This window comes from Squalius cephalus (genome assembly GCF_949319135.1).
Source record: "Squalius cephalus genome assembly, chromosome: 16".
NCBI classification, from domain to species: Eukaryota; Metazoa; Chordata; class Actinopteri; order Cypriniformes; family Leuciscidae; genus Squalius; species Squalius cephalus.
In genome coordinates, this window is record NC_137137.1 from 6,428,441 (window position 1) to 6,454,338 (window position 25,898).

The following is a 25,898-nucleotide window of genomic DNA, read 5'->3' on the forward strand; positions in this document are numbered from 1 at the left end:
GACATTTTTGTCCTCTCGTGACCTCAGAGTAACTTTTTTAAATTGATGCACAAGGATTAACGTACGATATGGCGATGTAGCTGTTTTGGAGGAGAAAAACAGCAGTCACAGCAGCAATATTCCTTCTCCCATCCGCTGAACTTAATGTTAACAACTTAAAGTTATACAACTTTAGCAGGCGTTGATGTCCAATTTCCGACTAAGAAACTCGTATTTCCTATATAACAAGTACAACAAGCAGCTTTATACAGACGTGTATCGAATCGATGTCGTTTTATGTATGTTCTCCTTGTTTGGTATCATGTAAAGGTGAAGCAGAAGGGCAAAATGGCGGAAAACCACATAAAATGTCTCCACTACCATGTATCAAAGCGTAGAAAACAGACGGGCTCTGGTAGAAAAGCGCTCGCCCTTGTTTAAAAATAGCCAATCAGAAACGCTCTCACTCATTCTGTCAACCATCTTGTGTGCGCGCGGATTTGTCGGGATTGGGTTGGTTGATTATGTTAGAAGAGCTCACAGTCAGAAAGTACACACGCTATTTTGAAATTTCCTCGTCGCTCGTCGAGTTAAAGTGCTTTGTCGGAAAGAATAGGAATCGTGGAGGACACCAGGTTATTCTTGCATATTTCTTGTTGAAATCTTATGAAAGACAAAATGTATCGATATATGTAATTTTGAATTAAATGTAGCGCCCCATCCGTTGACAACTATATAAACATCACCGTGCAATTTAGATAACGTTAGTCTGAAATTTCGGTCAAATACATTCCATTGTGTATAAAACATATGCTCCAAATGCCTATTAATTTAAAGGGTTAGTTCACCCAAAAATGAAAATTCTGTCAGTAAGTTAATTACTCACCCTCATGTTGTTCCAACCCCGTAAGACCTTCGTTCATCTTCGGAACACAAATTAAGATATTTTTGATTAAATCTGAGAGCTGTCTCACTCCTCCAATAGACTTCTAAGACATTATAACTTGCTGGCCCAGAAAAGTTATTAAAGACATCGTTAATATAGTCCAAGTGACTACAGTGGCTCAATCTTAAGTTTATAAAGCGACGAGAATACTTTTACTACTACTTACTTACGAGAATACTATTCCGAAGATGAACGAAGGTCTTACGGGGTTGGAACAACATGAGGGTGAGTAATTAATTACTGACAGAATTTTCATTTTTGGGTGAACTAAGTTAACCCTTTAAATATGCACTAACGTTACTTGTTCAACTCGGAAACTAGGGTAACAAAATTATCTCCGAGTTTACTAGTAGTTACATTAGTGGGCCTGTTTCCGACTAGGAAACTCGTATTTACGATATTTACGATGACACATGAAGGCAGCAAAAGGTCCAAAATCATACGTGCAGCTCTAATATTTTTTGTCTTTATTTTCAACAGCAATATATACACATTTTATTTTTTCAAGATGACGTAAGGTGATAAATGTGTAATTATTTGAAAATGATTTAAGCTGCTCAAACTTCCATCTTGTGTGAGGTCACGAGGTAGATGTTTAATTAAGGAACATTAGAAATGTTGACCATTAATCGAAATTAGGCTGTATTTTATTGCAAAGTTTTGTTGGTGCCTCAAGATTTGCTGAAATTTTGTGATCTCTCTCTCTCTCTCTCTCTCTCTCTGTCTGTCTGTGTGTGTGTGTGTGTACTTGTAGGGGGCAGCAGAGAGTCAGTATTGGTGATTGAAGAACATGTTCAGTATGATTTGTCTTCCATAATAAGGTGAATACATTGTCAAAATTCTTGCTGGTCCTTTAAATGGCTGGAAGATGATCTGATCCATGCAAAAGAAAAACGGTGGCCATGTATCTCTGTAACTTGGCAAGCTACATGTTCAAACGGTTTGTTGGCAAGCTACATCTTCAAACGGTAATGTTCAAACGATTTCAGTTTAAAATTTGAAAAGTTAAACATTCATTCAAACATTCAAATGATATGTCTTTTGTATTTGTGGTCATAGGGAAATTAGTGGCAGGTCTTACTATGGCTTTCGTATGACAGATTGCCAACACCGGCTTTATTTGAATGCCTGATAAAACTTGAGGGTAGGATGCCAGACAGACTTTAAAGATTAAAAACGGTTACAAATGAATAGTTGACTTTTCCTGTTTGTGGAACGGTATCTTCTAAATGGTTTGGCGAGAATGTTAGGCTACATATTGAAACATTAGCCAAGGTTAATTTCCAGCCTTAATATAAAGTGAGACGATTATTTGTCATGCACCTATTTGGGCACCAGTGACAGCAAAAGGACCTGGGTTCAAGTCCTGAATATTACAATAAACCAAGCAAAATTGCAAGAGATTATGAATTCTAAAACTTAACTTACTACAGTATACTACTTTTTAATCATAAACCAAAGCAGATTACCCGAGCTGCTTTACTCACGTGATAGACTGAGCAAAAGTCATTTCATATAAGGCTTCTATTTGAATAGATATATAATTAATATATCTATAAAGGATAAAACTATTCTGTGTTTTTTTGTTGACAAATAAACCCCAACCACGCGCTGCTTTGGTCCTGCGCGAATAATGTAAATTACATTTTGGATTCAAAACGTAGTAAATCGTATAACACAATTAGCAAAGGTAAATAAAAATTCACTTGGTTTAAAATCTAAATGGGCTTGAGCAAATTATTACATATTCTGTTCATTTAGTAATTTTCAGATCCACATTAAGTTGATATGTATAGCATGAATGAAATGCAAAAAAAACACAAAATAAATTTTTTATTTAATGCATATAAGAAAACATCACATCATGAGGCTTACTTTTTTATTATTATTATTAAACTAAACTATGTTTGTTCATGGGTAACCTACAGTACATTGACCTGGGATATTGTTTTGGGCAAAAATTAAAAGTGTATTGCAACAGAGATGTCATAAATCTCTCTTTCTGAAGGTTGTCTCAGGACTGCATGTCCCAGGGTTGCTGTGGGAGAAGGGTGAGGTGGTTGTGTCGTAGTGTTCTCAGCTCCGTCAGTCGTCCCAGGAGCCTGGCGAAGCGTCGCGGGTCCTGTGCTGTCCCCTGACTATAGCAGCAGCAAGCCCGGGACAGGAGCTCCAAAACAAACTCCTGTAAGTTCTCAACACAGCTCACCGCACGAAGAGATGGCCTGTCTGCTTGGCAACAGGAAACAAAAGGTGGTCATTTGAAACATCCACAGTGGACGTAAGATATTTTCTTTAAATGTGCGAGACTTCAGATTCATTAGCCACTATGGGTAAATAAAGTGCAGTAAAAGCTAAAACTATTTTCTCTACAAACAAACAGTGTGTTTTTGACTACGATAATAAAGTAAAATAATATGTTAACAAATACCAGTTTGCAGTATAAAACTGCATAACTGACTGTTTTTGTACAGGTAAAATAATGACACAATAAATTCAAATTACAAATAGCCGGGCCCGTTGTTGCATGAAAATTATGTAATTTGCTTTTCGACCTATAAATGAATGTTCTGAATACAGTTACATCATGTGGAAGTTCACATGGAAATGAGTCGCAATTGTGTTAATCATAATGCACAAACCTGAGCACAACACTGCCGTCGCCGTTAGAAGTGCATATTCAGCCTCTGTTACTGCAATAGTCACCATACTGTGGAGGAAATTTACCACAGATCTCAAGAGCTCATCATTCAACCCTGATCAGAGATAAAAATCACAACATTAGCCTAGCATAGACAATATATTTGATGTATCATCATTATATTGTCTAAAAAAGTTGTCACATTGGATTTGTCACTGCATGTAATGTGATATTTTCCTACTATGATTATCGCTTTGCATCGTAGATCACCTGAGTGTGTCAGTATCCTGTGGCTGTTCCCAGTCTTGGACTCTAAAGTTTTTGCCCAATCAGGATTTGAGTTATTTGAATTTGCTGGGTATAAAGCTGGTGATAGAAAACATCAGTGAGTCATAAATGATCCATAATGTTTTGAGTTGTTGAGAACAAAATAATGCATCTAATCCGCTTGTTAAATTGAGACTGTTTCCGGGTCCAAACCTCTACCTTGTTTCAATTAATAATATTAATTCAACAGATGTTCATTGTGCATTGCACTCTTTAAAACTAAGCTTTTAAACACTCACGTTGTCCCAGACACCAATATTTTAATGATTCGTAAAAGATGAATCAGTGTCTGGCCAACTGAAAAGTTGCTAAGGAGATAGTGGTAAGAATTTTTCAGTGGTATTACAGCACATCATGAGTGAATACACTCTTAAAAATAAAGGTTCTTTTTTTTCCTGGCATTGATGATTCCATGAAGAACTTTTTACATACACAGAACCTTTTCATTGCACAAGTTTTTTTTATAGTGGAATATATATAGAAAAATATTCTTTACACAGAGAAAAAAAAACTTTTAAGAACTGGGGCCAGTTGCATAAACTGCTTAGACCAGTCGAGTTATTCTTCAAAAAAAAAAAAATCTTTAAGATGGTTCAATAAAAAAAATTAGATAGATTGGTCTAATTTGATATCGAAAAATAAGACTAGTTACCCCTTGTCTAACTGCTAGCTGGTCAGACTAGTTCTTCAGACACTAATCCCTGGTTTCACAGACCAGGTTTAAGCCTAGTCCAAGACTAAAATGCATGTTTGAGCAGTTTCAACTTAAAGCAACTTGCACTGGCATATGTTAAAAAAGTGCCATTGTTATGTCTCTAGATGCACATATGTAAAAAAAAAAAAAAAAAAAAAAAAAATATATATATATATAATAATACAAATCTAAGGCATGTTTTTAAAACCTACTTAAAGGGATAGTTCACTTTGAAATTAAATTTTGGTATGTTTTAGCTTACCTGAAGGGCATCCAAGATGTAGGTGTCTTTTTTTCCGCAGAAGTTTCAATTTTGATATTTTTAGGTCAAACCGTTCTTGTCTGACAGTAATATCATGCAGGTCTGTGGTCACGGTCTCAAAGAGCATGCACAGAGTCCAAATTAAAACAATTCCCCATCGTCCAAATTTGTTGTAAGTTATTTGTTAAAATGTTATAAGAGGTAAAAACGATATAAATACTGTTCGTTTTCTCACATAAACCGCTCGTTTCGTGTCTTAGGCCATCAATGTGTACTTACGATGGGGAATTGTTTAATTTGGACGATGGGGAATTGTTTTAATTTGGACTCTGTGCATGCTCTTTGAGACCGTGACCATAGACCTGCATGATATGCCTGTCAGACAAGAATGGTTTGACCTAAAAATATCAAAATTGAAACTACTGCGGAAAAAAAGACACCTACATCTTGGATGCCCTTCAGGTAAGCTAAAACATACCAAAATTTAATTTCAAAGTGAACTATCCCTTTAAATATCCTAATTGGAACTAAGGCCTAATTCTGTTTTAATCTAAGCTTTATTAGATTCTAATATTAGATTCTATAGATTCTGTCTAATTTATGCAACTGGACCTGTTGACTGAAAGGTTCTTTTGGGGAACCCAAAATGGTTTTTATATGACATTGTTGCGAAAATCCCCTTTTGTAACCTTTTTTGCAACATATTTATTAACAGTTTGTTGTTTGCTTTTGGGATCTGATAGAGCATTTGGACCCAAAAACTGAGACTCGTGACATCAGACTTAACAAGCAGGTTGTGTGATAATATGTGTCATTACCAGTGCTAACACTAGTGGGGTTCTCTGAGAACTGCTGAGCTAAGAGTAGGAACATGACTTCAACTGAAGAGCTGGACAGAAGTGTGTTCTGGTCAGAACTATCCAAAAGCTCAAACCCTAAACAACAGATGACCACAAATTAGTTTTATTTAGACGTGTGTGGGGTGTGATCTGAGAGAAGTTGGAGGAAACTGACCAGGTACACTCCTCAAAAATTGCAAAAGCTTCTCCATCTGAGGAGGAGTCATATCTGTATTTGTTAAACTTGACCACAGAGGCACCTGGGGAAAGAAATAGAATGATATCTTATATTATGGGCAGTATTTCTATTGCATTGTTAATAAAAAAGAAACAAACTTCTTTGACATACCAGGCAGTGCGTGTTGTCTTGAATTATGTACCTACGATAAGCCTCAACAATTCTATTGAGAATGCATCTCTGCTCTCTGGAGAAACTAGATGATACCTGCTAACAGTATTTTTGAAGATAAGAAACTTGTTCTGAATTTCTAACACAGGCTTCAAATCTCGCTAAATCTCCAATTTCATGCTTGGAAAAGCTAAATAACGCCGAGAGGATTTTACCCGTGTGGTGAATCTGCTGGTGGACGAGACGCTTCTGTTTTCAGAGTAGTCATCTTCAGCTCTTCCTGTTGACCCGTTTTGTCCTCTGTTCTTGTAGCCCTTCCTCAGTCTCTTCGACTGGCATTGCACTTCTGTAAGCAGACCTGACAAAAAGGACCAGTAACATCAACTCAACATCCAATTAGACTCCAATTTTCTGCAAAGCAACATCTGTCTCAGATTCCCAGAAATGACTGACTCAAAGCAACACGTAAAGATTTAAATCAGTCTAGAAGGTTTTACGTCAATCTCACACTCTGCCAGCATCCCGACGGCTCTGCATTTGCGTAGTCTGCAGTCCTGACACTTTCTCCGCATGTACATGTCCATCTCGCAGCTTCCACCACTTTTGCAGCGGTACACTGCCTTTTTAGTCACGCTGCGTCTGAAGAAACCTTAACCAAGAGAGATATACACTACTGTTCAAAAGTTTGGGGTCAGTAAAATGTTTTCAGTGGTTTTGAAAGAAGTCTATTATCTGCATTTATTTGATCAAAAATACATATTAAATATATATTAAATATATATATTAAAAATATTTTAATATATTTTAAAATTTAATTTATTCCTGTGAAGCAAAGCTGAATTTTCAGCATCATTACTCCAGTCTTCAGAAATCATTCGAATATGCTGATTTGCTGCTAGAGAAACATGTATTATTGATAATAATGTTAACAACAGTTGTGCTGCTTAATATTTTTGTGGAAAGAGTTATGCATTTTTTCAGTATTTTGGTCAATTTAATGCCTTCTTGCTAAACAAAAGTATTAATTTCTTTCCCAAATAAATAAATTACTAACCTAAAACCTTTGAATGGTAATTTATATACTTAAAATTTCTTGTCCAGGGAAAAATAATTTTTTTTTTGTGACTTGGGGATATATCCAAGCAACTATCAATAGCAAGTAAATCTTGTTTCATTGTTATTGGCTTTTTAAGGGACAAGCTCTTTGATATTACCCCACTCGATTTCCTGTTTTAAAAGGAAATATGTCAACATCAAAAGAAAACTGCTTGTCAAGCCATTTCACAAAATCTTTCAAATACGGATTTTGGACACTAGTAAATAAATTCAAGAACTGTATCAAGGATTAAAGGGATAATTCACCCAATAATTAAAATTCTCTCATCATTTACTCACCCTCATTCAATCCCCGATGTTTATGACTTTCTTTCTTAAGATAAACACAAACTAAGATTTTCAGGAAAATAATCCTGCAATGCAGGATTGAATGCAGGATCTGATGCAAGTGAATGGGTGCCGCTTGGTTGACGCAGCGATCATGATGGTAATCCATACAAACCCAGTGGATGAATAAATTTCTTAAGCGAAACTACAGTTTAAATTCTAAGATTTGTAACTTTTTTAAACAAAATAATTGATGTAGACGTAGATGAAAAAATATATATTTTTGGGTGAACTATCTCTTTAATGTTGTCCTTAAATTCAGTACTGCAGTTTTTGAGCAGCCAACCTTTGCATCCCTCACAGGTGAGGGCATTGTAGTGATATCCCGAGGCTTTATCTCCACACACCACACACAGCTCATCCTGGCCTTTTACCCGAGCTCCATGGCCCATCCTGGGCCTTTTCAGCACTGGAAGACCAATAACGCTGCCTCTTGTTGGGCTTTGGACCTCTATCTCGGGCTCACAGATGTACTCCGAGCACTGATGGCTGTAGGGGTACGGCGGGTTGCATGCTTGAACGTTTGGCGCTCCGTACATGGAGAACTGCACATTAACGGGGCTGAACGGCTGCTGCCCATAGAGAGGACTTTGTAGATCCGGTTCTTGGTAAGAGCAGCTCAGTGGATCCACAAGAACATCTGCAGCAAGGATAGGAGAACATCTTGATGAATGAAATGATTGAAAATGTTTCACAAGAAATGTTTCTTTTTCACATGATTCTTGAATTACCTAATGACTTTAATGAGACCATTGGGACGTAATAAAAAAAAAAAAAACAGAGCAAGACCTTTTGAATCTTTTCTGTCTCTGGAAACAGGATGCAGCTGAAGTTACAGTTTTGTTTATGGTTGTTACTTGCTTTGTAGCTTATGGAGGTTTTATAACCGTACAGAATTGAGCCTTCCTGATGTTTTTTCTGTCAGAGGGAAGGTTATGAAGATGGATTTTAGATTTGAGTTCCCCCATAGAGGAATCACGTCACAGTTGGCAGCAGCATTTCTGAAGCACATCTGCACAAGACATTTTTCTCCCATTTTTAACGGACACTTCAGAAATAATGGTGACAATAAGCAAGTCTTCACATGAGAATTTTTTTTATATTTGAGTAAAACACATTTTATCAAACCAATTCCAGCGAATTCATATGTGTTTTTCCATGCCATTCATAAATATCCTTATGCTGTGTGGTGGTCTCTTTACTGGCCTTCAATTCTGTTTTTCTCACAGATGTTTTATGTCCCGTTTCAGCAGAACTTTCCGGAGCTAGTATCTGTTTGTAAACCACTGGAGTTCTTCATAAACATTCATGTCGGTGAGAAGCTTTGCTAAAATACTAGCATTGACTGGCTTTGGAAACACCACAGTGAATTAAATGACAAAACGAAACTGAAAATTGAACAAAGCACTATTCGGACAGTAATTGATTCTCAAGGCGATGTCTGTGAAATAATCATTTTGGACTTTCGGATGACATTTAATGAATGGGAATGAAGGAGACAAACCACTGTGAATACGTGATCAGTCACATGACCAACACAACATCAGTGATGGCATTCAGTTTTAAGTAATTATTCATGTAGTTTATTGTAAATAGTTGGCTAAAACATTTGTGCTTCATGCAATTTACAAATCCTTTTTATCAGTGTTCAAACTAACCAGAAAACCCTAGTGTTTGTCAAAAAGAAATTGTCCAGAGTGGTCAGAGGAAAAATTAGATTTTTTATTTGGACAGCACTAAAAATGCTACTAAAAACGTGCACATACAGATTTGAACTTTGTGCTTATGCTAAAATCCACAATAATGTTTATTTTTATAAAAATGGTCTTTGAAGTGGAAAGTTTTCAGAAAGTGGCAGAAAGTCGGGAGTACTGCAGGTATTTGGAAATCTAAGCAATTCTTGCCGCTCGCCATTCTCAAGTAAAGGATTTGGATGTTGACTGGTGATATTTTATTATGTTGATGACATTAATTAGGTGGCGTTTACAAGGCTTGGTTTTTTGTGCGTATGGTTGTTCTCTGAATCACACTTACACATTTGAGAAATGATCGTAAGATCAAATGTAGGAAGTTTGTACGCAACATTACATAAATGAAGGCTCCATGTGTCCTGGAAAGCTTGATATTTTTATATAAAAAATGTTATATGTCCTGGAAAGCAATTTTTTTTTTTAAATTGCAGTTATAGTGCCATAAAAATAGTAGCTATATATAGTATATATTTTTATATATAATATATAGCTATTATTTTTATTCTATTATAGTATTTAATAATATTTTGAATTACCTTTTATTTTTGTATCTTCAATTTTAATTTTAGTTTAAGTAATTTTCTTATGTGCTTTTGTCATTTTTATTTTCTTTGAATATTTCTACCTAGCTATAATTCAGTTTTAGTCATTTAAGTACTTCAACTTCAGTTAAAAAAAGGCAATATTGGTAATATTTTAAGTTTTTCATCTTTATTATCTTATTTGTTTTATTTTAGTTCAGCTTTTAGCTTTCATTTAAGAGTTATTTCAGTTACCTATATAAATTATACAAATTATACACTGCCCAGTCAAGATAAAAAAGTTGCTGTTTGGACTTAAATAGGCAAAAGCTTAAGAGTCTATGATTGGATCATTATTGCAATGATTTTTATGTTACTATCATGTTATATGTTTGGCAACAGTTCTTCTAACCCTAATTGATGGAGTGTGTAGCTTTTCTTAAACAACCATGTAGGAAGACACATCATGGCCATATTCCAGGATGACAATGCCCAGATTCATCAGGCTCAAATTGTGAAAAAATGGTTGGGAGGGAGCATGAAGAATCATTTTCACACATGAATGAGTCCTGACCTTAAATTCATTGAAAGTCTTTGGGATGTGCTGGAGTAGACTTTACAGATTGTGGACTCTTGCATTGTCAATACAGGATATTGACCAAACCTCTTGATGGAAATAAATGTTGTGATGTTATTTCCATCTAGATCTTGTATTGACAAGCTACACACTCAACCAATTAGGGTTAGAAGAACGGTTGCCAAACATATGACATGCTAGAAACATAATCACTCCAATAATGTTCCAGAATCTCTATTGGTGACTTCGCCATTGAGGTGGTGGAGAATTACACGTACCTCGGCTCTACTATTTCCAGCAATCTTTCTCTGGAAGCTGAGCTGAACATACAGATTGGAAAGGCAGTAACATCAATGGCTCACCTGGCAAAGAGGGTCTGGGATAACTCCATGTTAAAAGTCAACACCAAGATGAAGGTTTATCAAGCCTGCGTACTTAACACACTGCTCTACAGCAGCGCAACGTGGACTCTATATTCCTACCAAGAACGCAGACTCAATGTCTTCCATCTACATAATTTAAGAAGGATTTTGGGCATCTCCTGGCAGGACCACGTTCCAAACAAAAATGTTCTCGCACAGGTGGCGTTAACTAGTATGTTTGCTTTACTCACCCAGAGACGTTTGTGTTGGCTCGGTCATGTCAGCCGCATGAACACCGGCCGAATGCATAAATACCTGCTGTACAGCGAACCTGCCACTGGCTCCAGGCCAGAAGGTAGGCCTGTACTTCGCTATTAAGATGTGTGTAAACAAGACCTAAAGACGAGCAACGTCAATCCAGATGACTTGGAAGAATCAGCCATAGAATGCGATGGATGGAGGCTCGCCATATAACTAGGCTTTGAAATTAGCGAAAGAGTAGAGAGCACCAGTGGGTAGAGAGGAGAGAGCGCAGACGACAGAGAACAGACCCAACATTCACAGAGACAGGCAGGATCTTCACTTGCAGTAATTGCAACAGAACATGCCTTTAAAGAATCAGGCTCTAGTCGCAGCAAGCGATGTAACTCAAATGTCTAGAGACCCCAAGGTGCAGATTCCATTGTCTTTCGAGACAGAAGGATTCAATCAGAATAATCCGATCACAGACTCTTAAGAATGTGCCTATATAAATCTAAACAGCAACTTTCTTTTGTCCGGGCAGTGTATATATATATATATATATATATTGATTTCTATAATAAAGTGAAATCTTACCATAGTACTGCGGCGGCTCTGTGATGTCAAACGTGTCTGATGCGGAGAGGTAGCTTCCGACTGACATGCTTATCTCAGGATCTGTGCCCTCTCTCATCTGATCAGTTGGATTCTTGCTCTTCACAGAGAATATCTGGATCTATAAAAGAGCACAAAAACTTTCATTCACCCTACATGAGGATCGTAATCCACTGCCTTCAAACATTTCTTCAGCAAGCGCTCCAACCCCAGAGAAATATGAGCTATTTTAGGCATCACTGTCACGAAAAGGTTATGACAGAACACAGTGAAGGCTGCAGAGATCTCAGTCTGTGCTCCTCTGGGGTTTTGAGAGGATCTGAAGAGCATTGACTGTGAGAATAAAACGTGAGATGAGGCCCATGTGTCTGAACAGCTGCTCTGGCACGAGTTTCACAGAAAAGGCCTCACAAAGAGTAGTCTGTCCCAATCGCTCTCAACAGGTTTGGCCTGTAGCTGACCTTAACTCGCACCTTTGACCAGTAACTCAAAAGAAGACCTGCAACACACTTTAAAGAGCCATATTGGATCCAAAACTAGTATAAAACGTTTTTAAATGAACTGTTTTGGCTTTTTACTTGACATCCACTTGAAGCAATTTTCTTACCCAGAAACTGGTGCAGGATTACATTGAATTATTCATTCAGAAGACACTTAGAAGCAATTAATGGAAGTAGAAGCGATTAATCCAAAGGATAAAACAAGTGCTACCATTCTGAATATCAGTAAGTACCATAGCACAAAGGCTACAGCAGAAGTTTTAAATGTATTAGTTTTTCACAAAAAAAAGGCTATATAGCTAAATGCAAGTTACTCATTTTAGTATTAGCAGGATACATAAGACTTCTAAAAGCTTTCAACAAGTAGCATTTGTGAACACATCAGGAACACAAAATCGCAGTCATCATTTAGAGATTTATTCTGAATTCTTCAAGAATTGCATGTTCATGCAAGTATGCAATATGGGTGGCTGTGTAAACAGACTAGTTAAAAAAAAATCAAGTGACACATTTTCAGTTTCATTTATGTTACAAGACTTATTGTCAATTAAGTCAATGTTCACAACAATGCGGATTTTTGTCTGCAACAATAAATAGCAGATACGGTAATATTTAACACAGGTTTTAGTTACATGCTGTGAAATACTGCAAATATATGAGTGACAACATGTATTATGTATACTTTTCAAAAGTTTTTGCTGTGAGTAAGATTTTTTTAAATGTTTTAAAATGTCTCTTTTGCTCACCAAGGCAGCATTTATTTGAATAAAAACTAATATTGTGAAATAATACTCCAATATAAAATAACCGATTTCTTTATTTCAGAAGCACTTTTTATCTATTAATGCTTTGAACAATCATCCAAAGTTCAAACATCACCTGCATGACCCATGAGTTCTCAGAAACTCTATAATGCTCAATATTTTAATTTCCAGAACCTTATACTAAATTCTTTTTAATGCTAAAAAAAAAAAAAAAAAAAATACATGACTGATCGTGCACTATTCAATATCTTTCAAATATTCACCTATGTTCTCTGAACTATTATTCCTTCTGTTCTCATTCACTTTGACTTTGTGTTCTTTGTGGCAATGTGGGTCGCTCTCTGTTTCCCAAGAGGAATGACAGAGTGACATCCAGCTCATCTCCAGAGCTTTAGGGAGTGTTTATACATGCAGTGTTTGCCACGGCTCTGTTTGTCATGCAGTTAATCTTTGACATTGAAAAGATTGAGGACTGCAGGACTCTAACCTTCCCACCCGATATACTTTAGACCCCTTGAAGGGGGCGGGCTTTCCTGAAAAACCCTTAAATTATGACATGGATGCTCACACGTACCCTCTCGTATCCTGCTTGTTGCGCTGACATAGAACATCCTCTATGGCGTTATTGTGGTAGCATCTCAAAGAGACTGACCTCGGTTTCGCAGTGTCGAAATTTAGATATCATTAGTGCCTCTGAGACCCAAGGGAGGGAAATTTTTGCTATCACTCCCATGCCATCCATCACAATGACTGTGGGTTCTTTACTTCAAAAAAATGTGCACGATTAACAAAACGACCTTCTTTAAACCCCATGGATGGTTTCATCCCAGATGAGGTTAGAGGGAGCAAAACTCCAATGAGTTTGAACACTCATTCATTTTTCACAGTTTTCCCAAGAGCATAAATAGCAACTAGGCCTACATAAATAAACATGCCTTTAGTGTATCATAACAATTGTTGACTCAGAAAAACAAGGGTTTCAAAAAGTTCGTTGCTATAGAACAGGGGTTTCCAATCTTTTAGACCACGGACCCCCAAATATGATCATCCTCATGTGAGGAATATATTTTCATATATAAGTGTATACTATGAACGTCTAAACTTATTTGGAAAATATTTCTGTTTCTGTCAACGACATTTACTTTTTTTCTACTTACTAAAACACTGTACTTAGATTGTTATTGTAATTATTTTATCTATCTATTTATTTATTTAAATCAACGTATAAATATATTTAAATCAACGTTTTTAAATATTTAAAAACTTTTGCGTTCCCCTGACAAACTTTGCGTTCGCTCACAAAACGTTTGTTTTCCCTTGACAAACTTTGCATTTGCTTGCAAAACGTTTCTGTTCCCCTGAGAAACAATGCGTTCGCTCATAAAACGTTTGTGTTCCCCTGAGAAACTTTGCATTCGCTCACAAAACGTTTGTTTTCTCTTGACAAACTTTGCATTCGCTTGCAAAATGTTTCTGTTCCCCTGAGAAACTTTGCATTCACTCACAAAACGTTTCTGTTCCCCTGAGAAACTTTGCATTCACTCACAAAACGTTTGTGTTCCCCTGAGAAACTTTGCGTTCGCTCACAAAACGTTTGCGTTCCCCTGAGAAACTATGCGTTCGCTCGCAAAACGTTTGTGTTCCCCTGAGAAACTTTGCATTCACTCACAAAACGTTTGCGTTCCCCTGAGAAACTATGCGTTCGCTCGCAAAACGTTTGTGTTCCCCTGAGAAAATATGCGTTCGCTCGCAAAACGTTTGTGTTCCCCTGAGAAACTTTGCGTTCGCTCGCAAAACTTTGCATTCCCCTGAGAAACTATGCGTTCACTTGCAATACGTTTGTGTTCCCCTGAGAAACTTTGCGTTCGCTCACAAAACGTTTGCGTTCCCCTGAGAAACTATGCGTTCGCTCGCAAAACGTTTGTGTTCCCCTGAGAAACTTTGCATTCGCTCACAAAACGTTTGCGTTCCCCTGAGAAACTATGCGTTCGCTCGCAAAACGTTTGTGTTCCCCTGAGAAACTTTGCATTCACTCACAAAACGTTTGTGTTCCCCTGAGAAACTATGCGTTCGCTCGCAAAACGTTTGTGTTCCCCTGAGAAACTATGCGTTCGCTCGCAAAACGTTTGCGTTCCCCTGAGAAACTTTGCATTCGCTCACAAAACGTTTGCGTTCCCCTGAGAAACTATGCGTTCGCTCGCAAAACGTTTGTGTTCCCCTGAGAAACTATGCGTTCGCTCGCAAAACGTTTGCGTTCCCCTGAGAAACTTTGCATTCGCTCACAAAACGTTTGTGTTCCCCTGAGAAACTTTGCATTCACTCACAAAACGTTTGTGTTCCCCTGAGAAACTATGCGTTCGCTCGCAAAACGTTTGTGTTCCCCTGAGAAACTATGCGTTCGCTCGCAAAACGTTTGCGTTCCCCTGAGAAACTTTGCATTCGCTCACAAAACGTTTGCGTTCCCCTGAGAAACTATGCGTTCGCTCGCAAAACGTTTGCGTTCCCCTGAGAAACTATGCGTTCGCTCGCAAAACGTTTGCGTTCCCCTGAGAAACTATGCGTTCGCTCGCAAAACGTTTGTGTTCCCCTGAGAAACTATGCGTTCGCTCGCAAAACGTTTGTGTTCCCCTGAGAAACTATGCGTTCGCTCGCAAAACGTTTGCGTTCCCCTGAGAAACTATGCGTTCGCTCGCAAAACGTTTGCGTTCCCCTGAGAAACTATGCGTTCGCTCGCAAAACGTTTGCGTTCCCCTGAGAAACTATGCGTTCGCTCGCAAAACGTTTGCGTTCCCCTGAGAAACTATGCGTTCGCTCGCAAAACGTTTGTGTTCCCCTGAGAAACTATGCGTTCGCTCGCAAAACGTTTGTGTTCCCCTGAGAAACTATGCGTTCGCTCGCAAAACGTTTGCGTTCCCCTGAGAAACTCTGCGTTCGCTCGCAAAACGTTTGCGTTCCCCTGAGAAACTGTGCGTTCGCTCGCAAAACGTTTGCGTTCCCCTGAGAAACTATGCGTTCGCTCGCAAAACGTTTGCGTTCCCCTGAGAAACTGTGCGTTCGCTCGCAAAACGTTTGCGTTCCCCTGAGAAACTGTGCGTTCGCTCGCAAAACGTTTGCGTTCCCCTGAGAAACTGTGCGTTCGCTCGCAAAACGTTTGCGTTCCCCGGAGAAACTGTGCGTTCGCTCGCAAAACGTTTGCGTTCCCCTGAGAAACTTTGCGTTCGCTCGCAAAACGTTTGCGTTCCCCTGAGAAACTGTGCGTTCGCTCGCAAAACGTTTGCGTTCCCCGGAGAAACTGTGCGTTCGCTCGCAAAACGTTTGCGTTCCCCTGAGAAACTGTGCGTTCGCTCGCAAAACGTTTGCGTTCCCCGGAGAAACTGTGCGTTCGCTCGCAAAACGTTTGCGTTCCCCGGAGAAACTGTGCGTTCGCTCGCAAAACGTTTGCGTTCCCCTGAGAAACTTTGCGTTCGCTCGCAAAACGTTTGCGTTCCCCTGAGAAACTGTGCGTTCGCTCGCAAAACGTTTGCGTTCCCCGGAGAAACTGTGCGTTCGCTCGCAAAACGTTTGCGTTCCCCTGAGAAACTGTGCGTTCGCTCGCAAAACGTTTGCGTTCCCCGGAGAAACTGTGCGTTCGCTCGCAAAACGTTTGCGTTCCCCTGAGAAACTGTGCGTTCGCTCGCAAAACGTTTGCGTTCCCCTGAGAAACTGTGCGTTCACTCGCAAAACGTTTGCGTTCCCCGGAGAAACTGTGCGTTCGCTCGCAAAACGTTTGCGTTCCCCTGAGAAACTGTGCGTTCGCTCGCAAAACGTTTGCGTTCCCCTGAGAAACTCTGCGTTCGCTCGCAAAACGTTTGCGTTCCCCGGAGAAACTGTGCGTTCGCTCGCAAAACGTTTGCGTTCCCCTGAGAAACTTTGCTCGCTCGCAAAACGTTTGCATTCCCCTGAGAAACTTTGCTCGCTCGCAAAACGTTTGCGTTCCCCGGAGAAACTTTGCTCGCTCGCAAAACGTTTGCGTTCCCCTGAGAAACTGTGCGTTCGCTCGCAAAACGTTTGCGTTCCCCGGAGAAACTTTGCTCGCTCGCAAAACGTTTGCGTTCCCCGGAGAAACTGTGCGTTCGCTCGCAAAACGTTTGCATTCCCCTGAGAAACTTTGCTCGCTCGCAAAACGTTTGCATTCCCCTGAGAAACTTTGCTCGCTCGCAAAACGTTTGCGTTCCCCGGAGAAACTTTGCTCGCTCGCAAAACGTTTGCGTTCCCCTGAGAAACTGTGCGTTCGCTCGCAAAACGTTTGCGTTCCCCGGAGAAACTGTGCGTTCGCTCGCAAAACGTTTGCGTTCCCCGGAGAAACTGTGCGTTCGCTCGCAAAACGTTTGCGTTCCCCTGAGAAACTTTGCTCGCTCGCAAAACGTTTGCGTTCCCCTGAGAAACTGTGCGTTCGCTCGCAAAACGTTTGCGTTCCCCGGAGAAACTTTGCTCGCTCGCAAAACGTTTGCGTTCCCCTGAGAAACTGTGCGTTCGCTCGCAAAACGTTTGCGTTCCCCGGAGAAACTTTGCTCGCTTGCAAAACGTTTGCGTTCCCCTGAGAAACTGTGCGTTCGCTCGCAAAACGTTTGCGTTCCCCGGAGAAACTTTGCTCGCTCGCAAAACGTTTGCGTTCCCCGGAGAAACTGTGCGTTCGCTCGCAAAACGTTTGCATTCCCCTGAGAAACTTTGCTCGCTCGCAAAACGTTTGCGTTCCCCGGAGAAACTGTGCGTTCGCTCGCAAAACGTTTGCGTTCCCCTGAGAAACTCTGCTCGCTCGCAAAACGTTTGCGTTCCCCGGAGAAACTGTGCGTTCGCTCGCAAAACGTTTGCGTTCCCCGGAGAAACTGTGCGTTCGCTCGCAAAACGTTTGCGTTCCCCTGAGAAACTCTGCGTTCGCTCGCAAAACGTTTGCGTTCCCCTGAGAAACTTTGCTCGCTCGCAAAACGTTTGGATTCCCCTGAGAAACTTTGCTCGCTCGCAAAACGTTTGCGTTCCCCAGAGAAACTGTGCGTTCGCTCGCAAAACGTTTGCGTTCCCCGGAGAAACTGTGCGTTCGCTCGCAAAACGTTTGCGTTCCCCTGAGAAACTGTGCGTTCGCTCGCAAAACGTTTGCGTTCCCCTGAGAAACTGTGCGTTCACTTGCAAAACGTTTGCGTTCCCCTGAGAAACTTTGCTCGCTCGCAAAACGTTTGCGTTCCCCGGAGAAACTGTGCGTTCGCTCGCAAAACGTTTGCGTTCCCCTGAGAAACTGTGCGTTCGCTCGCAAAACGTTTGCGTTCCCCGGAGAAACTGTGCGTTCGCTCGCAAAACGTTTGCGTTCCCCTGAGAAACTGTGCGTTCGCTCGCAAAACGTTTGCGTTCCCCTGAGAAACTTTGCTCGCTCGCAAAACGTTTGCGTTCCCCGGAGAAACTGTGCGTTCGCTCGCAAAACGTTTGCGTTCCCCTGAGAAACTATGCGTTCGCTCGCAAAACGTTTGCGTTCCCCGGAGAAACTGTGCGTTCGCTCGCAAAACGTTTGCGTTCCCCGGAGAAACTTTGCTCGCTCGCAAAACGTTTGCGTTCCCCGGAGAAACTGTGCGTTCGCTCGCAAAACGTTTGCATTCCCCTGAGAAACTTTGCTCGCTCGCAAAACGTTTGCATTCCCCTGAGAAACTTTGCTCGCTCGCAAAACGTTTGCGTTCCCCGGAGAAACTTTGCTCGCTCGCAAAACGTTTGCGTTCCCCTGAGAAACTGTGCGTTCGCTCGCAAAACGTTTGCGTTCCCCGGAGAAACTGTGCGTTCGCTCGCAAAACGTTTGCGTTCCCCGGAGAAACTGTGCGTTCGCTCGCAAAACGTTTGCGTTCCCCTGAGAAACTTTGCTCGCTCGCAAAACGTTTGCGTTCCCCTGAGAAACTGTGCGTTCGCTCGCAAAACGTTTGCGTTCCCCGGAGAAACTTTGCTCGCTCGCAAAACGTTTGCGTTCCCCTGAGAAACTGTGCGTTCGCTCGCAAAACGTTTGCGTTCCCCGGAGAAACTTTGCTCGCTTGCAAAACGTTTGCGTTCCCCTGAGAAACTGTGCGTTCGCTCGCAAAACGTTTGCGTTCCCCGGAGAAACTTTGCTCGCTCGCAAAACGTTTGCGTTCCCCGGAGAAACTGTGCGTTCGCTCGCAAAACGTTTGCATTCCCCTGAGAAACTTTGCTCGCTCGCAAAACGTTTGCGTTCCCCGGAGAAACTGTGCGTTCGCTCGCAAAACGTTTGCGTTCCCCTGAGAAACTCTGCTCGCTCGCAAAACGTTTGCGTTCCCCGGAGAAACTGTGCGTTCGCTCGCAAAACGTTTGCGTTCCCCGGAGAAACTGTGCGTTCGCTCGCAAAACGTTTGCGTTCCCCTGAGAAACTCTGCGTTCGCTCGCAAAACGTTTGCGTTCCCCTGAGAAACTTTGCTCGCTCGCAAAACGTTTGGATTCCCCTGAGAAACTTTGCTCGCTCGCAAAACGTTTGCGTTCCCCAGAGAAACTGTGCGTTCGCTCGCAAAACGTTTGCGTTCCCCGGAGAAACTGTGCGTTCGCTCGCAAAACGTTTGCGTTCCCCTGAGAAACTGTGCGTTCGCTCGCAAAACGTTTGCGTTCCCCTGAGAAACTGTGCGTTCACTCGCAAAACGTTTGCGTTCCCCTGAGAAACTTTGCTCGCTCGCAAAACGTTTGCGTTCCCCGGAGAAACTGTGCGTTCGCTCGCAAAACGTTTGCGTTCCCCTGAGAAACTGTGCGTTCGCTCGCAAAACGTTTGCGTTCCCCTGAGAAACTGTGCGTTCGCTCGCAAAACGTTTGCGTTCCCCTGAGAAACTTTGCTCGCTCGCAAAACGTTTGCGTTCCCCGGAGAAACTGTGCGTTCGCTCGCAAAACGTTTGCGTTCCCCTGAGAAACTGTGCGTTCACTCGCAAAACGTTTGCGTTCCCCGGAGAAACTGTGCGTTCGCTCGCAAAACGTTTGCGTTCCCCTGAGAAACTGTGCGTTCGCTCGCAAAACGTTTGCGTTCCCCTGAGAAACTTTGCTCGCTCGCAAAACGTTTGCGTTCCCCGGAGAAACTGTGCGTTCGCTCGCAAAACGTTTGCGTTCCCCTGAGAAACTATGCGTTCGCTCGCAAAACGTTTGCGTTCCCCGGAGAAACTGTGCGTTCGCTCGCAAAACGTTTGCGTTCCCCTGAGAAACTTTGCTCGCTCGCAAAACGTTTGCGTTCCCCTGAGAAACTCTGCGTTCGCTCGCAAAACGTTTGCGTTCCCCTGAGAAACTTTGCTCGCTCGCAAAACGTTTGCGTTCCCCGGAGAAACTGTGCGTTCGCTCGCAAAACGTTTGCGTTCCCCTGAGAAACTCTGCGTTCGCTCGCAAAACGTTTGCGTTCCCCGGAGAAACTGTGCGTTCGCTCGCAAAACGTTTGCGTTCCCCTGAGAAACTTTGCTCGCTCGCAAAACGTTTGCATTCCCCTGAGAAACTTTGCTCACTCACAAAACGTTTGCGTTCCCCTGAGAAACTTTGCGTTCGCTCGCAAAACGTTTGCGTTCCCCTGAGAAACTTTGCTCGCTCGCAAAACATTTGCATTCCCCTGAGAAACTTTGCTCGCTCACAAAACGTTTGCATTCCCCTGAGAAACTTTGCTCGCTCACAAAACGTTTGCGTTCCCCTGAGAAACTGTGCGTTCGCTCACAAAACGTTTGCGTTCCCCTGAGAAACTTTGCTCGCTCACAAAACGTTTGCGTTCCCCTGAGAAACTGTGCGTTCGCTCACAAAACGTTTGCGTTCCCCTGAGAAACTGTGCGTTCGCTCGCAAAACGTTTGCGTTCCCCTGAGAAACTTTGCTCGCTCGCAAAACGTTTGCATTCCCCTGAGAAACTTTGCTCGCTCACAAAACGTTTGCATTCCCCGGAGAAACTGTGCGTTCGCTCGCAAAACGTTTGCGTTCCCCTGAGAAACTTTGCGTTCGCTCGCAAAACGTTTGCGTTCCCCTGAGAAACTTTGCTCGCTCACAAAACGTTTGCATTCCCCTGAGAAACTCTGCGTTCGCTCGCAAAACGTTTGCGTTCCCCGGAGAAACTGTGCGTTCGCTCGCAAAACGTTTGCGTTCCCCTGAGAAACTTTGCTCGCTCGCAAAACGTTTGCATTCCCCTGAGAAACTTTGCTCGCTCACAAAACGTTTGCATTCCCCGGAGAAACTGTGCGTTCGCTCGCAAAACGTTTGCGTTCCCCTGAGAAACTTTGCTCGCTCACAAAACGTTTGCGTTCCCCTGAGAAACTTTGCGTTCGCTCGCAAAACGTTTGCGTTCCCCTGAGAAACTTTGCGTTCGCTCACAAAACGTTTGCGTTCCCCTGAGAAACTTTGCTCGCTCACAAAACGTTTGCGTTCCCCTGAGAAACTTTGCTCGCTCGCAAAACGTTTGCGTTCCCCGGAGAAACTGTGCGTTCGCTCGCAAAACGTTTGCGTTCCCCTGAGAAACTCTGCGTTCGCTCGCAAAACGTTTGCGTTCCCCGGAGAAACTGTGCGTTCGCTCGCAAAACGTTTGCGTTCCCCGGAGAAACTGTGCGTTCGCTCGCAAAACGTTTGCGTTCCCCTGAGAAACTCTGCGTTCGCTCGCAAAACGTTTGCGTTCCCCTGAGAAACTTTGCTCGCTCGCAAAACGTTTGCGTTCCCCGGAGAAACTGTGCGTTCGCTCGCAAAACGTTTGCGTTCCCCGGAGAAACTGTGCGTTCGCTCGCAAAACGTTTGCGTTCCCCTGAGAAACTCTGCGTTCGCTCGCAAAACGTTTGCGTTCCCCTGAGAAACTTTGCTCGCTCACAAAACGTTTGCATTCCCCTGAGAAACTTTGCTCGCTCGCAAAACGTTTGCGTTCCCCGGAGAAACTGTGCGTTCGCTCGCAAAACGTTTGCATTCCCCTGAGAAACTTTGCTCGCTCACAAAACGTTTGCATTCCCCTGAGAAACTTTGCTCGCTCGCAAAACGTTTGCGTTCCCCGGAGAAACTGTGCGTTCGCTCGCAAAACGTTTGCGTTCCCCTGAGAAACTTTGCGTTCGCTCGCAAAACGTTTGCGTTCCCCTGAGAAAATGCAGTATGCGTTTGGTCGCAAAACATTGTTTTCTCTGGGAAACACAAACATTTTGTGAGAGAGTGCAAAAGCACTGACATATAATTCCTCCCATCTCAAATTTTTGTCTCTTTAGGGGCTCTGTATCAAATTGTGTATTATTTAAATCAAATGTTTTATTTATTTGAAATCAAAAGCATTAGCTAAATAATTTTCATAATGTTTTTCTCTACATTTTTCACTGACCCCCAGCACTCTCTTGCGGTCCCCTGGGCATCCCCGGACCCCAGTTTGAAAACCCCTTTAATAGAAGAACCATGTTTGGATCCTTAAATAACATTTTAGTGAACAGTTCTCAAAAGAACCCTTTTTTGTCTTAGTGTGAAGAACCTTTTTCCACTTTAAAGCTCCTTTTGTGGAATGGAAAGGTTCCATGGATGTTAAAGGTTCTTCATGGAACCTTTGATGCCTATAAAGAACCTTTATTTTTAAGAGTGTTGAATGAAGGTTTTGCGTGAGAAGCCCTCATGGGAGAACAGTTTGCATTAGAAGATGGTGAACCATCATGTTATACATCTAGAAACATCCACAAAGCACTGCATCCACTATTTTTGCCAGCATATCTTCGTTTATCCATCTGTTATGTTATTTGATGTTAGCTATCTGCTTGTAGCCAGGCTGTGTTTACAGATTTAAGCAGGAAACAGGACTCTTGGATTAGACGGCCTTGTGCAGGGACAGTTTGGGGGGTTTTGGACTAAAGTCCAGAAGTGCTTGTAATGTTTTGAATGTAGGTGATCACGACAGACTGACGTAAGGCTGGTCAACTCAACTATCTCAATGGTATCTGCATAGATAACACAATTGAAGCAGTCTATTCTATTAAAAACAGTGTATATTGATCAAATGGCAACTTCTCTTTGACTTCTGTCAGTGGTGTTGACTTCTGTGTAGGAGCTCACAGACAGAATGTCTAAATGACTGCTCAACAAATGCCAACATTTCAAACATTCTTAAGTTGTCTGTTGGATTTATAATGTTGGGAAACAGAACTGTCATGTTCACATTGACCCAAAAAACCCAAGAACTAAAGATAATGATGTTTGTTGTGTGAGAGTGAACTAGACACACAAAAAAAGGTATAAAGTGATTTACAAAACTTCAAGGCATTCATGGACCTTTGTTCAACTCAACAAAATATTTTTCTCACTTAAAGAGATATTTTATGCATTGTGTTATTGTTGAATGTTTAGTCTAAATACACTACTGTTAAAAAGTTTAGGGTCAGTAATAATCATTTTTTTTAGATAATAAGACATTTAATTGGCCAAAAATTACAGTATAGACGTTTACATTGTTACATAAGGTTTCTATTTCAAATAAACTGTTCTTTTGAACTTTCTATTCATCAAAGAATCATGGAAAATATTGGTCACAGTTTCCACAAAAATATTAAGCAGCACAACGGTTTTTAACATTGATAATAATCAGAAATGTTTCTTGAGCAGCAAATCAGCATATTAGAATGATTTCTGAAGGATCATGTGACACTGAAGACTGGAGTAATGATGCTGAAAATTCAGCTTTGCTTCACAGGAATAAATGACTTTTTAAAAAAAAAATATTTAAATAGAAAATAGTTCTTTTAAACTGTAATGATATTTTACAATATTACTGTTTTGACTGTATTTTTGATCAAATAAATAACCTCAGTGAGCATAAGAGATTTTTATGATAAAAAAATCTTATATACTCCAAACAATTGAAAAATAATAAATATTAATATATTAACTAATCAAAATTATTCCTCTCAATATAGGCCTGATACATGCACACATTCACTCGTAGTTTTATTATTACTAATAACCCTATTTTAGAAAAATAGAAAGTCATCAATACTGAATTGAACACAAATGGTAGTATGAGAAAATGTCACACTTAACAAATAAAACCTCATAAATTTTGAACCAACTTCATGAGGTGCATCCTAGGATGCTTTTTAAACAAAGCAGACTTCATGTATGCTGGACACTTACTGGCTGCTTTTCCTTTACGATGCGGTCCAAATAATCCTTTATAAATATAGTTTGTTTTTGTTTTTTGATTCTTGTAAAGAAATTAGGTAACACTTTATTTTAAGGTGACATAGTTACACATTACTACATGTACTTACTATAGTAATAACGGTAAATTATGCATAATTACTAAACTTAACTTAACCAAACCCTAACAATAACTCTATAGTAAGTACGTGTTGTTAATTAATATTACTCACTTATTTGAGTAAGCACAATATAACTACGTCACCTTAAAATAAAGTGTAACTAGAAATTCCTATGCAAGTATTGATATTTTAAGCATTTAACGATCCTTTCGACTGGTACAGTTTCTAGAGAAAACAGATTTGTGTACTCACCAGTGCTGATGTTGCGTGTGCTGGATCTCAGCTTGATGTGCCTCTTGCATTTGTGATGTTGACAGCAGTTCAGCCCCTGACGTCCAGCACTTGCCAAGCACACACTGGAACACACATGCGCAAAACAAACAGCGCGTCCCTCCAACGCAAACCATTAATTCAAACACACCAATATGTGTGCGAGTTTAAAGACGGGGGCACACAAAGTCGATAATACACAAAAAAGGGCAGTTTAACACTGTCCTGCAACCGTGATGAGGGCAACGAGAGCTTTGAAGATCAACCTCACTATCAGCGTAAAAGTTAGGAATGGATATCTAAAAGTTTGAACCTGTTGAACAAAATCTGAGAGGGCCGTGGTTGGGAGCGAGGAGCTGTTTAAGTGAAATAATGAGTGATTTCTGGACATGCACTACGTGAAACAGTGGGCTCATTAGAACATTCCCAGCAGCCCAGTGTTTATAAACAGCCCTAGTTCATCTAACTGATGGATGAGCGCTCACTATCTCTCCGTTCTTCCTGCCGCTCAGAGAACGTACTTGCTCAGCCCGGGTTTCACAACCACCCCGACTAACTCCCACGTGTCACTACACAATTCAGCTGGACGCACGCAACTCAAGATCCCCTTATCTATCTCTTTCTCTCTCTCACACACACACAGAGAGAGAGAGAGAGACCCCAAACTCTCTTCTGCTTCATGGGTGGGCCCTTTATGTCCTTAACTGGGGGCAGAGGGGACATTCTGCGGGTTGCAGATCCATCCCTAATGCTCTTAACTCACAGGATACTAATGACAGCGACTGTTGTAATGAGGAAAAACAACATAGATGTGTTTTTCCAGGAACAACAGGGCTGCTGATATGAACCATGGGGTAGAATGAGGAGCCAAGGTTCTTCCTGAAATGAAAAAAATGTCAGAGATTCAAGTTTTGAAAACTAGTGAGTTGAGTACATAGGCAGTATTTTAAGGAAGCATTAGCACAAAAGCCACGCAAAGGTTGTTCCGAAAGGTAGGCAGCACAATAACACAGCCTTTAGAAAAAACTTATTTTAGCAGCATCTCACATATGCACATATCGTCACAAAACTAGCCTAATTGCCACTCAAAAATAGCCCAACGACCATATGCAAGGGGGTAATCTTTCAGCCGAAACTGAAGCTTCCCCGGGCGCCGCCATTGATTAGCAGACCATCACCTGCTGTTAGCATTCCATTGACTCCCATTCATTTTGGCATCACTTTGACAGCGAATAACTTTATATCTGAGGCGTTTAAAGACTCCATTTGTCCATTATTTATTTCCAAAGAAACACGAAAATGTATAAAAGGCTCCATTACCTTGTATCTTACGTTATGGCCCCGTAGAAGCAGTTTTTGTAAAAATAAGCTAACGATTGCGTCATAACCACGCGACTCTCTGTCGCACAGTAGAGAGATTACCGTATGGACAGGAGGAGAAGCTCGCGGGCAATCGGGGGGACGCCGAGGCAAAATGACAAAATAATCTGAATACTTAGCAAAAGTTTCTCCTGCTCCTAGCTCATGGACACCTCCTACTCACACTCTCCGTCTCTGCAAGTTTCGTAAGGGAATGATTGAGATTT

General features: G+C 41.3%; 1 protein-coding gene and 1 long non-coding RNA gene across 3 annotated transcripts; one reads left to right on the top strand and one right to left on the bottom strand.

Annotated features, from left to right (window-relative positions):
• The first annotated feature begins 465 nt into the window (after positions 1-465).
• On the top strand, positions 466-3,009 carry LOC307173502. The gene is made up of 3 exons (XR_013823865.1): positions 466-614; positions 1,680-1,746; positions 2,934-3,009. It is a non-coding gene; the product is annotated as an uncharacterized lncRNA (long non-coding RNA).
• On the bottom strand, positions 2,741-24,647 carry nr1h5 (nuclear receptor subfamily 1, group H, member 5). 2 transcript variants are annotated; one of them, XM_079896650.1, is made up of 11 exons: positions 24,295-24,647; positions 11,526-11,664; positions 7,764-8,117; positions 6,543-6,683; positions 6,250-6,392; positions 6,035-6,130; positions 5,861-5,945; positions 5,665-5,781; positions 3,834-3,929; positions 3,565-3,678; positions 2,741-3,151 (listed from the first exon to the last, which is right to left on the bottom strand). In XM_079896650.1, exons 2-11 carry the CDS (start codon positions 11,620-11,622, stop codon positions 2,940-2,942), a joined length of 1,455 nt encoding a protein of 484 aa, XP_079752776.1. In that variant the 5' UTR covers positions 11,623-11,664; positions 24,295-24,647; the 3' UTR covers positions 2,741-2,939. The 2 variants fall into 2 exon arrangements, with proteins under 2 accessions (XP_079752776.1, XP_079752775.1); XM_079896649.1 differs by having other exon boundaries at positions 2,742-3,151; positions 6,035-6,133.
• Positions 24,648-25,898: the final 1,251 nt, after the last annotated feature.